Source organism: Antechinus flavipes, chromosome 2, assembly GCF_016432865.1.
Source record: "Antechinus flavipes isolate AdamAnt ecotype Samford, QLD, Australia chromosome 2, AdamAnt_v2, whole genome shotgun sequence".
In the NCBI taxonomy this organism is placed as follows: Eukaryota; Metazoa; Chordata; class Mammalia; order Dasyuromorphia; family Dasyuridae; genus Antechinus; species Antechinus flavipes.
Window position 1 is genome coordinate 158,188,121 of NC_067399.1, and position 12,533 is coordinate 158,200,653.

At 32.9% G+C, this 12,533-nt stretch overlaps 1 protein-coding gene across 1 annotated transcript in view; it reads right to left on the reverse strand.

The window, feature by feature from the left end:
• The window catches only part of CFAP61 (cilia and flagella associated protein 61), a 344,569-nt gene that overhangs the window by 302,311 nt on the left and 29,725 nt on the right, over window positions 1-12,533 (reverse strand). Inside the window, exon 6 of the mRNA XM_051975854.1 lies at window positions 5,768-5,900. Within this exon, the coding sequence (XP_051831814.1) occupies window positions 5,768-5,900 (133 nt within the window). The remainder of the gene's footprint in view (window positions 1-5,767; window positions 5,901-12,533) is intronic.

Genomic DNA, 12,533 nt, shown 5'->3' on the forward strand with positions numbered 1-12,533 from the left:
GGTTTGTGATAAGAAAAACATGAGAATTAATATTAATACAATTAATATGACAGTATGGATGTCTTTTTAAAATGTCTATTTCACTTGTGTTGGCATTTCACTAGAAATGGAAAAAGCAGTCTTTAAACTACAATTTAAATAGCAATATACAAAATACTTGAGAACTATTTCCAATTTTGTTAATGTCATGCTTTAAGGATTTTAACTATTATCATTAATAAAAAATATGTCCATAATAAATAATAACCATAGTGATATATTGAAAAAGTGCTATGATTGTAATTCCCTGTTATTTATCTACTAATGAGAGAACAAAGAGGAGCCAGATTCAAGTCCTCTCTCTTGCATATAAAATCTATATGATCATGGGAATGACACTTAAAATTCTCCATGCCCTACACAAGTTTCTGAAACTATAAGCAAAGACAAGGTCCCTATTTGCATTGATCAAAGTGAGTTTTCTTTGCCTATGTCAATTAAATCATTGCTTTCTTGTATCCCTATCATATCGACTAAAAAGGTTTTGTATATCATTATTAGATAAAAGATAACAATAAAAGAAATAAATGTATACTGTTAAGTATTTTGACATTCAACTGAAAAAAATCATCATTATTATTAAATTGTTAAGCAAAAACTGGGGGGAATGGCTTAATTAGAAATTATTATTAGAAATGAATATATGTATAATATAGCTATGTATATATATATATATATATATAGATATATATATAGATATGAAATGCTTCTGGGTCCTGGTATTTCAAAAGACTATATTTTTATAGAATACTGTTCCAATAAGGAAGAGCAAAAAAATCAGAGACTATAGTCAATAATTTTTAGACTTAAGCCAAATTGTCAAGCAATACATGTTTCTATAACTGAACTATCATAAAAATGCAAAGACTTACTTTTAACACTAATGAAGCAATGACTCACACTAAATTAATATTAAAAATTTTTAAAGTACAGAGAAAGAAATCATTAGGCATTAAAAACTTTGCCCTCTTAACAAAATTAGAAATGTCCTATCACTGCAATATGCTGAAGTTTTTTTTCAAACCTCTCTTTCCTTACATATGTATGCTTTCTTTACTATTCTACCCCCAAAATGATACTTGCTATAAAAGGCTGGATTTACACAGCTGTTTTATAAAGCCATCGACACTTTAATAAAAATCCAAAATAAACATTTTAATTTTTTTCCAAATAACAAGTGATTGTTTGTCTTGTTTGCACTCATGAACAAAAGCAGAGTCGCTGCAGTTGTCTGGCTTCTATGTAATTTTAGGCCCAAGGCTCAGCAGAGGCTGATTAACCAATCCATCTACCATATGTGCAGAAAGAGGTTGCCAGCTTCATTCTCGGCAGGGAAAATTGGCATCTATCTTGGTTCACATGGAGGTGTCTTTCCAATCTACAACAACACTGGTGAGGCTAAACTATGATGGCCTGAAATACCTTTTGCTGGCTTCCTATTGAGCTGCAAAGTGTATGATAAGAATGTATTATTTATAAGATCGCTGTTAGGAATGTGCTATTACACTAATGGTTTATTGTGTTTAGAATTTGATTTCAAATGGCATGGCTTTCACATTCTAATGAAAATGAGAAAAGTATGTTTTGTTATTAGGAATAAAGATTTAACATTTTCAATTCTACAATCTGTTATATCACTATCATAACTTCACATAACATCAAAATAGGATATAATGATAACATATGACAAAATGGCACTGGTTTTATACTTTACAATTACTTATAAAAACTATTTATTCCCATTGGATATCCTTTAAATATCTGTTCTGAACTGAATACTATACTCAAATATGAATTTATAAAAGAAACCAAAAGTGTCACTATTTTCTTACATCTTGAGGAAAGTTATCATACTATTTATAGTTTTATGATTTTGGGATATTTAAGGGAAAATTCTTTATGATAGATCTTTCAAGGTCCACTTTAGAGTTTGTAAAGCTATATAAATGTCTACCACTATATTGAATTTTTAGGCCAGACTTTTTTTCTTCATTAATCTAATTGGTAGATAGGATATGAACTTTGAAGAAAAGATTTCTATTTAAGAGTATGACCTTTAACTAAAGTTTTGGTTATGTCCTAGGAATCTTTAATATCACAATGGATAACTTTTGGGAAATCTGTCCTTCCTTTATCCACCACCAGCTTGGGTCCAACTGGTCAGACACTTCCTGACTAGCTGAACAACCTCCAACCCATTGGGCATCCCCCATCTGGCAAGACCTCTCTATCCCCCAGATCAGTAGGGCACCCTCTGACCATTCAATCCCTCTCCCTAATCAATGCCAAAACAGATGCTCTGCCCATCTGTCTCTCTGAACCTTCCTCTGCTGCTAACTGCCCCTCCTTAAGATAACAGTTTTGGGTAAACACCAGATGACAATGGATGAAGGAATAAAGTTGTGTCAAGCGAATTATAGCAAGCCAATCATTCAAAACTTGTCCTAGGATGCCATTGACAGGTGGGGAGCCTTATATGAATTCAAAATCCCTTAAACTAGGCAAGGATGTCCCCTTTGGTATGAGGATGGCATAAAGGGAATTTACACAGCAGGGTTCCCCAACTGCCACGGGAAAGGTTTTGAGTGACAGATCATGGTATACTCTGCTAGCTTCAATTTTGCTCTGTCATCTATTGTCATCTGGTGTTTACCTAAAACTGTTAACTTAAGGAAATGCAGTTAGGATCAGGGGGAAGGTTCAGAAAGACAGATGGGCAGGTCATCTGTTATGGTATTACTCTTGAACCTGAAAAGAGCTGCAGACCCAGAAAGGCAAGCCTGATTTGGGATACAGATGGATTCCCAATACTTTCTATCATCCATTCCCCCTCAGAAGTAATGCATTTCTACACACTAAATGATTCACAGAATTTAAGATGGACTAATTAGTATCTCTAAAAACTCTCTCCTTAAGATTGAGAAATCAGAAGGATTTTTTTCCTTTGGCTTTTTAGAAGACTGCAATTTGTCAGACTATATAAATTGTAAAATAATAAGAGGTGGCAGTTAAAACTTTGGGTGATGTGGTCCCTATATCTCTCTTCATAAGCACTAATTATCTAAATTAGCCAAATATATCTTCTTACACCAGAATATAATGGCTTTGTGACACAACCTGATTTTAAATTAGCTGGATATACTTTGAATGAAAGAATCCTTATTGCAATCAACATGAATCTTTTATTCTTCTTCAAACAAGTTTTCTTCTCATTGTGCAAAATTATGCTTTGGTCATATGTTTTTATGTTTTGGTCATTTCTATATCAAGTAAGTATTTTCAAAGGATACATTTCTTGAACTGTCCCTTAGTCTCCACATCTTAATTATTAGTCTAAAAAGAGCTGGAGACATAAATTAGAACTTGAAAGGAAGGAATTCACCAATAGAAAATCATTGAGTTTTGATATGGAAAAATTTCTTCAACTTTAAAAAATACAAATAATTTGAAAAATGAAATTTTAGTGTAATATTTCAGAGTATGGAGACAGTTCTCACATTTAGAAACTGTTAGTCATGACTCTTTGTACCACTCCACAATTGCATGATACAACTTTAATTTTATAATTAGTATTTAAATGTCATAGTATTTTGAACATTTATAATTCCAAAATCAGAAAAATGGATTAAAATAAACTTTATTTCTTTCAAAATTATGTAAAAAATGAAAGAAATCTGAATCATAAAACATCCCACAAGTAAAATTGCTAAATCTCTATTTTTAATATTTATAAAGATAACTGATATAGGTTTTCTCTTTTACAAATGACAGTCAAAGGTTCGCTTGTAACAAAATGAGAATTTCTGGTAGTCTCAGCTGGAGTCAAGATATTATCACTAAATATTATCATACAGTGCTGGGCAACAAGGAGCACAATAAATATTTATTGGCAATGATATACAAAGAATAACTACCACAGTCATTCAAAATATTAATCTCTTAAGAGTCAAAATTAGCACCAATCTAGACTTATTTTAAAGGAAACAAGAGAGTAAGCTTTTAAAAATAATGTTCTTTATCATGTAAGGTAAATACAGAATTCTAGTTAACAATTTAAATTGCTCTCTTGTTTTATTTACTGAGACCACCACCATAAGGCTCTCACAATAATACTGCCAGGCATATTCTTTAACAGGCATCCATAAGAAAGTTAATAACAAACGTCTTGGAGAGGTATTTAATTAACTCAAAATAATTTTTTCATTTTCCTCAAAGACTCTTAAAGCAGAAGTCCTATGTGATGGTGCCATTATTATTATTATCATCATCATTATTATTTTGCAATAGATGAACTCTCACCAGAAATTCACCAGCAACTCTAGGATTTTAAGATTTTTAAGTACTTTATATCATTAATAAGAAAAGTTTTCCCTACTACAAGCCACTCATCCAAACCTCAAAAATAGTTGACTATGTATATATCCAACTTGGTTTTTTTTGCTTTTTTTTTTTTGCTGAGGCAGTTGGCATTAAGTGACTTGTGCAGGCTCACACAGCCAGGAAGTGTTAAGTGTCTGAGGCCAAATTTGAACTCAGGTCCTCCTGACTTCAGGGTTGGTGCTTATATCCATGTATATTAGAATGAGGTAGCTTACTAAACCATTATTTTTCAGTACATTCTGAAAATAATTCCCAATATTTTAATAGATAAACTTATGAACAAGATAGCATTCTACACTGCTTAAATTTGCAATGCTCCCTTTGGAGATCCTACCCATTGTCCACACTTATTCCAGTTTTGCCTGATATAGCCAAGGATTTATGATCTCTTATCAGGAAGCCTTCTTCTTCCTCTCTTACCATTTCCTGAATCACATCCACTATCATAATTTAGAACTTTCCTTCTCCCCATCTGACATCAAAAAATAAAGAAGCTATGTATATTCTGACTCTCAGTTAGATTATATGGCAGAAGCAAGATTCTAGAAGTAAGCAGATGGTACAATGGACAAAAGGCTGGGACAGGAGTTGGGAAGACCTGAGTTAAAATCTAATCTGAGCAAGTTATTTAAACCTCTGTTTGTCTCAGTTACCTCAACTGTAAAATGAAAATGATAAAAACATTTACCTCTGAGAGTCATCATGAGGGTCAAATGAGACCATATTCAAGGTAAACAAAAGGAACTTAACAAATGTTTGTCTCTTTCCTTCTTTCCTAACTCCCTCTCTCCTTGCAAGTTAGGCTAGTTTTTCCTAAAAAGTTAGAATTTCCTTGAGATTTGGTTGACTCAGGGAAACTTAAAAGTTCAGATTGTTGATGTTACTTGCTCATCACCTGAATACAAAGTTTCCATGAAAAGCTCTAGGAACACACAGATGCATGGTTGCTAGACAAGTGAACTACCTTAAGCTATTCTCAATACCTATCCCTGAATACACTTTTACAGCTATAACTAAGTAAATAAATTTTTTGTTAATTGTTTAATGACCTATGAATGTTTACCTTTTCGTTTTTCAATAGTGAATACATTACCTGGGGATTGTCCTGAGTCAAACCCAGTCCAGAACAGTTTCCCCAAAAAATGGAACAGAAGATCATTAAGATAAGGAGTGGGGAGGATGAAACTGTACTGGTGTCATCAAGGGGGCAGAAGTAAGGCACAATAAAGAAAACAGTTATCAAAAGAAATCAAAAGACTGAGAGATAAAGTAAGGTTGGTAAGAAAAAACAGTAAATTGTACATTTCATTTGAAGCATGGTAAATCCCTAAATAAATTAATTACAAACCTCACATACAACACAGTAATTCTCTTGATCTTGGGCCTCTATTAGCTCAGCAAGGAAGAATTCACCATAGATTTCTTTTAAAGAAGTATCATGACGCAAAAAAATTGGCATGAGATCATCATGGTCTTCTACCCTGTAATATAGAAAATCATTTAAATTGCTCAAACTTAACAGTTATTTATTCTTATATTAGCTACATTGCAACTACACAGGAAAATAAAGATCATATATGCCAAAAAAAAACCTCATAAGAGATTGCTCAACTCTATATTTCACTTAGCTGTATAAAAATTTAAGAAAAAGAAAAATTATTATTATAAGAATTCAGCAGTTTTGTATAGTTTCTTTATTGAATCAATAAACATTTACTAAGAATTATATTAAAAAGCAGGCATTGGTGCTAAGCACTGGGGATACAAAGAGGAGCCCTCAAAAAGCTTATAATCTAATATACTATGTATTATGTTTAAATGTAAAATGCAAGGGTGATAAGAGTCAAGGATATTTTAGTATATCTAGAAGAAACAATTGATATTAGATAAATACTTTCTTGACATTTGAAAAGAAACAGAATGCCTGAAAAAAAACTTCTTAATGATTTCTACATTATGGTCTTCAGTGTTCATAGTCTAAAACCATATTGTCCTTGTTTGTTTGCCACTACTGATTAATTAGTAAGACTATCCTAAATTTCCTGAAAGATGTGTTATCTAAGCTGTTTTGGTTTTTAAAGCCCCTTGTAACTTGAACCAATCTACCTTCCCAACCTTGTTATAAATTATTTCCAGTCCTATGCTGTGTGGTCTTGTCAGAATAATCTTCTTGCTCTTAATCCCACATAATTCTCTCTCTGTCTCTCTCTGTCTCTCTCTCATCTCTGAGCCTTTGTATTGGTTATCTCCCAAACCTGGAATACATGCCCTTCTCCCCTCCAAAGGGGAGCTTCTTCAAAGCTCAGCTCAAAGATCTCCTTCAATATGAAGTCTTTCCTGAGGCTGCCTACTACAAAGGCCCTTCTCACTCAACAGCTTTGTACTTATATAGTATCTATTTCATAGATGCTTATGTAAATACTTGTTTCCCTTAAGAGACTATGACTTTTTTGAAGGAAGGGACTGTTATTATTTTGTCTTTGTATCCCTAGGACTCAGTACCTGGAATGTAATATGTGCTTAATAAATAGTCCCTGATTAATTGTGATTGACTAGATTCATGGATTTCTATGTCGAAGAATTCATCACCTAATGACCAGTTAATTGGTAATGAACCTCTCTGCAATGATCAAAGCTTTTTGGAAAGACAGTTTGCTCCTGTGGCCCTACATGACATCTTTCCATAACATCCCATATTATGTTAAAACTTGCTCATGTTCTAATCAGCACAATTTTGAAAACTCAAGGTTATATCCATTCCATGATTTGGCATCAGAGTAGGATTTTGTAATTAAGATAAATATAATCACTTAGCTCTGATTCCACAGTGACCAAGTGGAATAATGTAAAAGGAGGTAAATGATGCTGAGAATCATTTGTTTAGGTCTTGGTTGTCTATACATAGGATCTTTATACAATGATCTGATACACTACCAAAGAAATTCAATAAATCAAATAAGAAAATAAGAGGGCATTACAGCTAAAAGAAAAGAGGGCTCAAAGGTTTTCCGTGTAAAGACAAATGAACAAGATAGAAAAGTTAAATTTCACAACCAGCCAAAGCACAATAGAAAACATTCTTTCATGGAACATTCAATCATCTTCCTTTGGACAATGGAAGCATCCTTGAACTCCTGAGGGACAATCTCCTCTTGCCATATAAGCTAGAAAGCTTCTCTGTGAGCAATATACCCCCTTGCCTTGTAAATTTCAGCTAGAAAAGAGTGAGGTGCTTTGCCACATAAAAGGAGTCTAATAGCCTTCAAAACTTCTTCTTCAAATGGAAATTTGGCTGTTAGAGAAGATGAAGAAGTAAAGAAATTTTATAAAGAATTTGCAAATTTTCTCCAAAATAAATCAATGCAATGGTTTAATACTCAAGAGATTCAATATAAAGATGGGCATAACGGAAATGATGAATGTTGGAAATTGGAGTTAAATTGGGGTTAACTGAGGTTAAAAAGGAAAAGTAGGGGCTTATAGGTTAATCAGAGTTTTCATATTAATAATTATTAATAATAATACCTAGCACTTATATAATGCTTTAAGATTTACAAAGGGCTTTACAAATATTATTTTATTTTATCCTTTCAACAACCCTGACAAGTAAGCATTATTATTATCCTGATTTTACAGATCAGGAAACTGAGGCAGAAAGAGGTTAAATGACTTGCCCAAAGTTGCACAACTAGTAAGTATCTAGGACTAGTTTTGAATTTGGGCCTTCTTGATTCTAGTTCCAGCCCCTTATTCACTGTACCATTTAATTGCCTCCACAATATGAACAATTTTTTCAAGAGGAGAGGAATAATTTTTTGTGGTAGCAATGTACTAGAAATAAAGGAGATGCCCTTTGACTGAGGAATAGTTAAATGAATTCTGGCACATGAATGTAATGGAATATTACTACACCATAAAAAACTGTGAATATGGACAACTCAGAAAAGCGTAGGAAGACTTATATGAAGTGATTCAGAATGAAGAACCAAGAAAGCAATACTGTATAATGACTACAAGAATGTAAAGGGAATGAAATTTTATTTAAAAAAAAAAGAAAGAAAACCAAATATAGTATAATTAAAACAACTAAGCATGGTCCCAGAGAAAAGGTAAAAAATGTATTTTCCTACCATTCTCCAATTGATAAATGGTCAAAGGATATGAACAGACAATTCTCAGACGAAGAAATTGAAACTATTTATAGACATATGAAAATATGCTCCAAATCATTATTAATCAGAGAAATGCAAATTAAGACAACTCTGAGATACCACTACACACCTGTCAGATTGGCTAGAGTGACAGGGAAAGATAATGTGGAATGTTGGAGGGGATGTGGGAAAACAGGGACACTGATACATTGGTGGTGGAAGTGTGAACACATCCAGCCATTCTGGAGAGCAATTTGGAACTATGCTCAAAAAGTTATCAAGCTGTGCATACCCTTTGATCTAGCAGTGTTTCTACTGGGCTTATACCCCAAAGAGATACTAAAGAAGGGAAAGGGACCTGTATGTGCCAAAATGTTTGTGGCAGCTCTGTTTGTAGTGGCTACAAGCTGGAAAATGAATGGATGCCCATCAATTGGAGAATGGTTGAGTAAATTGTGGTATGTGAACGTTATGGAATATTATTGTTCTCTAAGAAATGACCAGCAGGATGAATACAGAGAGGACTGGCGAGACTTACATGAACTGATGCTAAGTGAAATGAGCAGAACCAGGAGATCATTATATACCTCAACAATGATACTGTTTGAGGATGTATTCTGATGGAAGTGGATCTCTTTGTTAAAGAAAACTAATTCAGTTTCAATTGATCAAAGATGAACAGAAGCAGCTACACCCAAAGAAAGAACACTGGGAAATGAATATAAACTGCTTGGCATTTTAGTTTTTCTTCCCGGGTTATTTATACTTTCTGAATTCAATTCTCCCTGCGCAACAAGAAAACTGTTCAGTTCTGCACACATATATTGTATCTAGGATATACTGCAACATATTTAACATATATAGGACTGCTTGCCATCTGGGGGAGGGGGTGGAGGGAGGGAGAGGAAAAATCGGAACAGAAGTGAATGCAAGGGATAATGCTGTAAAAAATTACCCTGGCATGGGTTCTATCAATAAAAAGTTATTTTAAAAAATTTACTTTCTCCTTTCTTTGTAGAGGTGGAAGACTATGGAATATAGCACATAATATGAGATATAACTGATATCTTGCTTGGTTTTATTAAACTGCTTTTTTTGGGTTAGTCTTTGTCATAAGGGCTAGCTGGCTGAGCAAATAAAGAGTAAAATCAAAGTGCTATAAAAACATTTTTTAAAAAGAAAAGAAGTAGAACAGATACTGGAAACATCATAAAAATGAAATTCATTAATGATAGGCAGGAAATTCAAAGTTACTGACTAGGAATCATTATAGAATAAACTGGTGATCAAATGATTGGAGCAAAAGTCAAATTCTACAACAAATCTGGAGAAAATAACAAAGATAAAAAAGACTGCATGCAATTACAAATTTATTTAAATAAGTTGTCAACTAGGGAAAGAGAAAAATATAGACACTGATATGGATCATCAACACTTTTTAGAGGAATTTAACTGACATGAAACAATCATCATAAGATAGCCAAAAAAATACAAAAAATATTTCTGTTAACAGACATTATTTACAAAGAACATCAACATAACAAAGTACAGTACTATTTATGATTCAAATCATTATCAACATATACAGTAGAGAAGAATGGAAAAAAGAAATAGAAGAATAGAAAAAAGAAACAAGATTGTGCTATACATATATATAGGGCATTTAAATGAACCTGGAAGGAAAACCAGTTGATGCAAACTAAAATAGGCTTACTAGCATTTCTATAGCATCTAATCTCATCACCAACAATGCTAAATAACACTTCACTTTAAAATCTGGAAAGTCCTTTACATTTATTATCTTATACAGGATATATATATATTATCCTGTTACCTACAATAGAAAGAACCTTAAGATCTTAGAGTTGGAAACCCAAGTTTAAGTCCCAGCTCTGAAACTTATTAACATTGTGATTTACACATGTCACTTAATTTCTCTTGAGCACTGGCTTTCTCATTTGAAAATGGGGATAACAATCCATACTCCATAAAGCTATCAAAGAGATTTCCCAAAGTGTAGCTTTGAAAGGGTTACCCCACTACTTGAACAACTCCAATAGCTCCCTATGACCTCAAAGATCAAATATAAATACCCCTGTGGCACTTAGCATCTTTACAAGCTGACCCCTTTCAATCTTTTCAGGTTTCTCACATATTATTCCTTTTCACACACTCTCTACTGACTTATGTCCTCCTCTTCATATACTTACTATGTTCCAGTTGTTGTCCTGTAATTTTTCACTGGCTGTCCTCCCATACATGGAATGCTCTCCTTTCTCATTCTCCCTGGTTTCCTTTTAAGATTCTGCTAAAATGCCATATTGGCCAGAAGCTTTCCCCAGCTGCTAGTGCCTTCTATTCTAAGGCAATCTTCCATCTGCTCTAAAGGTATAGCATTTGTACCTAGTTATGCATGTCTTCCCTAACAGAATGCAAGATGTATGACAGCAAACACTTTTTTTTCCTTTGTATTCCCAGTATTTAGCATGGTACTTGGCACATAGTAGGTGTTTACAAAGTGCCTGTTTGTTTCATTGATACTGCTCAAGTCAGCAATATTTTTAGATATTCTTTTTAGACAATACTTTTTAGATATTCTTTAATTACAGTAGCATATCTACATTGATGGCCCACCAAAAAGGCTACCTCATATGGTTCTGCTTCTAAGCTTTGGATTACACCTGACATTTCCTTCCTTTCTTTTCTGCCTCTTCATATAGTAACAATCCTTCAAATGCCAAATTCTTCCAAAGGAATTATTTCATGATTACATTCTTATTTACTCCAGTCTTTAGTGGTACCTTCTCTAAGCTCCTATAGCACTTACTGTCTTCACTATTTACCATTTGCTTTCTTGTTTTGTTAGTAACTTTTCATATCAATATGTTCTGGCTCTGCAATTAGAACTTAAGCTATTAAAGGTCAGGAAGATGTTTTTCTATGTCTCCAATTGTACCTACCACAGACTTTTGAATTTAATAGGAATTGAATAAATATTTGTGAATAAAATTTTGAACCAAATTTACTCTCTTATATTTCAAAATGCAAAGATTGGATAATACAGTCAGAAACCAAGGAAGTTAATAGCCCCACTTTCCTTCGATTGAGCTAAAAAAATGATTTATAGAAGAGTGAGCACAGAAAAATTGCGACCTTTATATAAAAAACTAATTTTTAAAATTTTCTATTTGGACATTATCTAAGGGTTGTTCAAATGGGTGATTTTCACTATGAAAAAGATCCATAATGACACTGAAAATTTGCAGTGACAAGGAAAATGGCTAATAAAAATTTTTGAAAAAAGATAAAGGGCTGCATCAATATTCATTTATAGCAATTAATTTAAGTGAAAAATTAACTCAATATCACAATTATTTTAAATGATTTTTAAGAAATTTTAAAGAAATCATGAACATCAAAATTAGCTATGTACTAAAAATTTTTATTCTTATATTACAGAAAATATTAATGGGTGAACATAAAAATCAACAATAAAGGATCTGGAATAACCTGAAAGACTTAAAAATATTCATGAATACTTGTCATGTCATGTATTCCAGAATCATGTCTCTAAACTAAGTCTTTATGGACACGTTAAAAAAAAAAAAAGATACAAATAAATGAGTTTTGAAGCTTTTTTCCCTTAGGTCTTTTCCAAAAATGGATAAAGAGGAACTTACCCTGGAAATGCATTCCTTTGGGTAATTGATAATTTATGATATTGCATCAGCTTTAACTGCTAATGGTAATGTATGACATCAGCCTCCCATACTCTCAAATGACATACAAAGAATTCCAGCCCCAAAGAAGCAAAACACACAGGTTCTCAAAAATAATTTTCTTAGTCCACTTAAAATGCATTTCTACATCATTATTCCTAAGGCAGGGACCACATCTTTATCAGAAATCTTACCCAACTCAACCGAGAAAGGCACACATTTAAGCTTCTGATTAGTGTTTTGA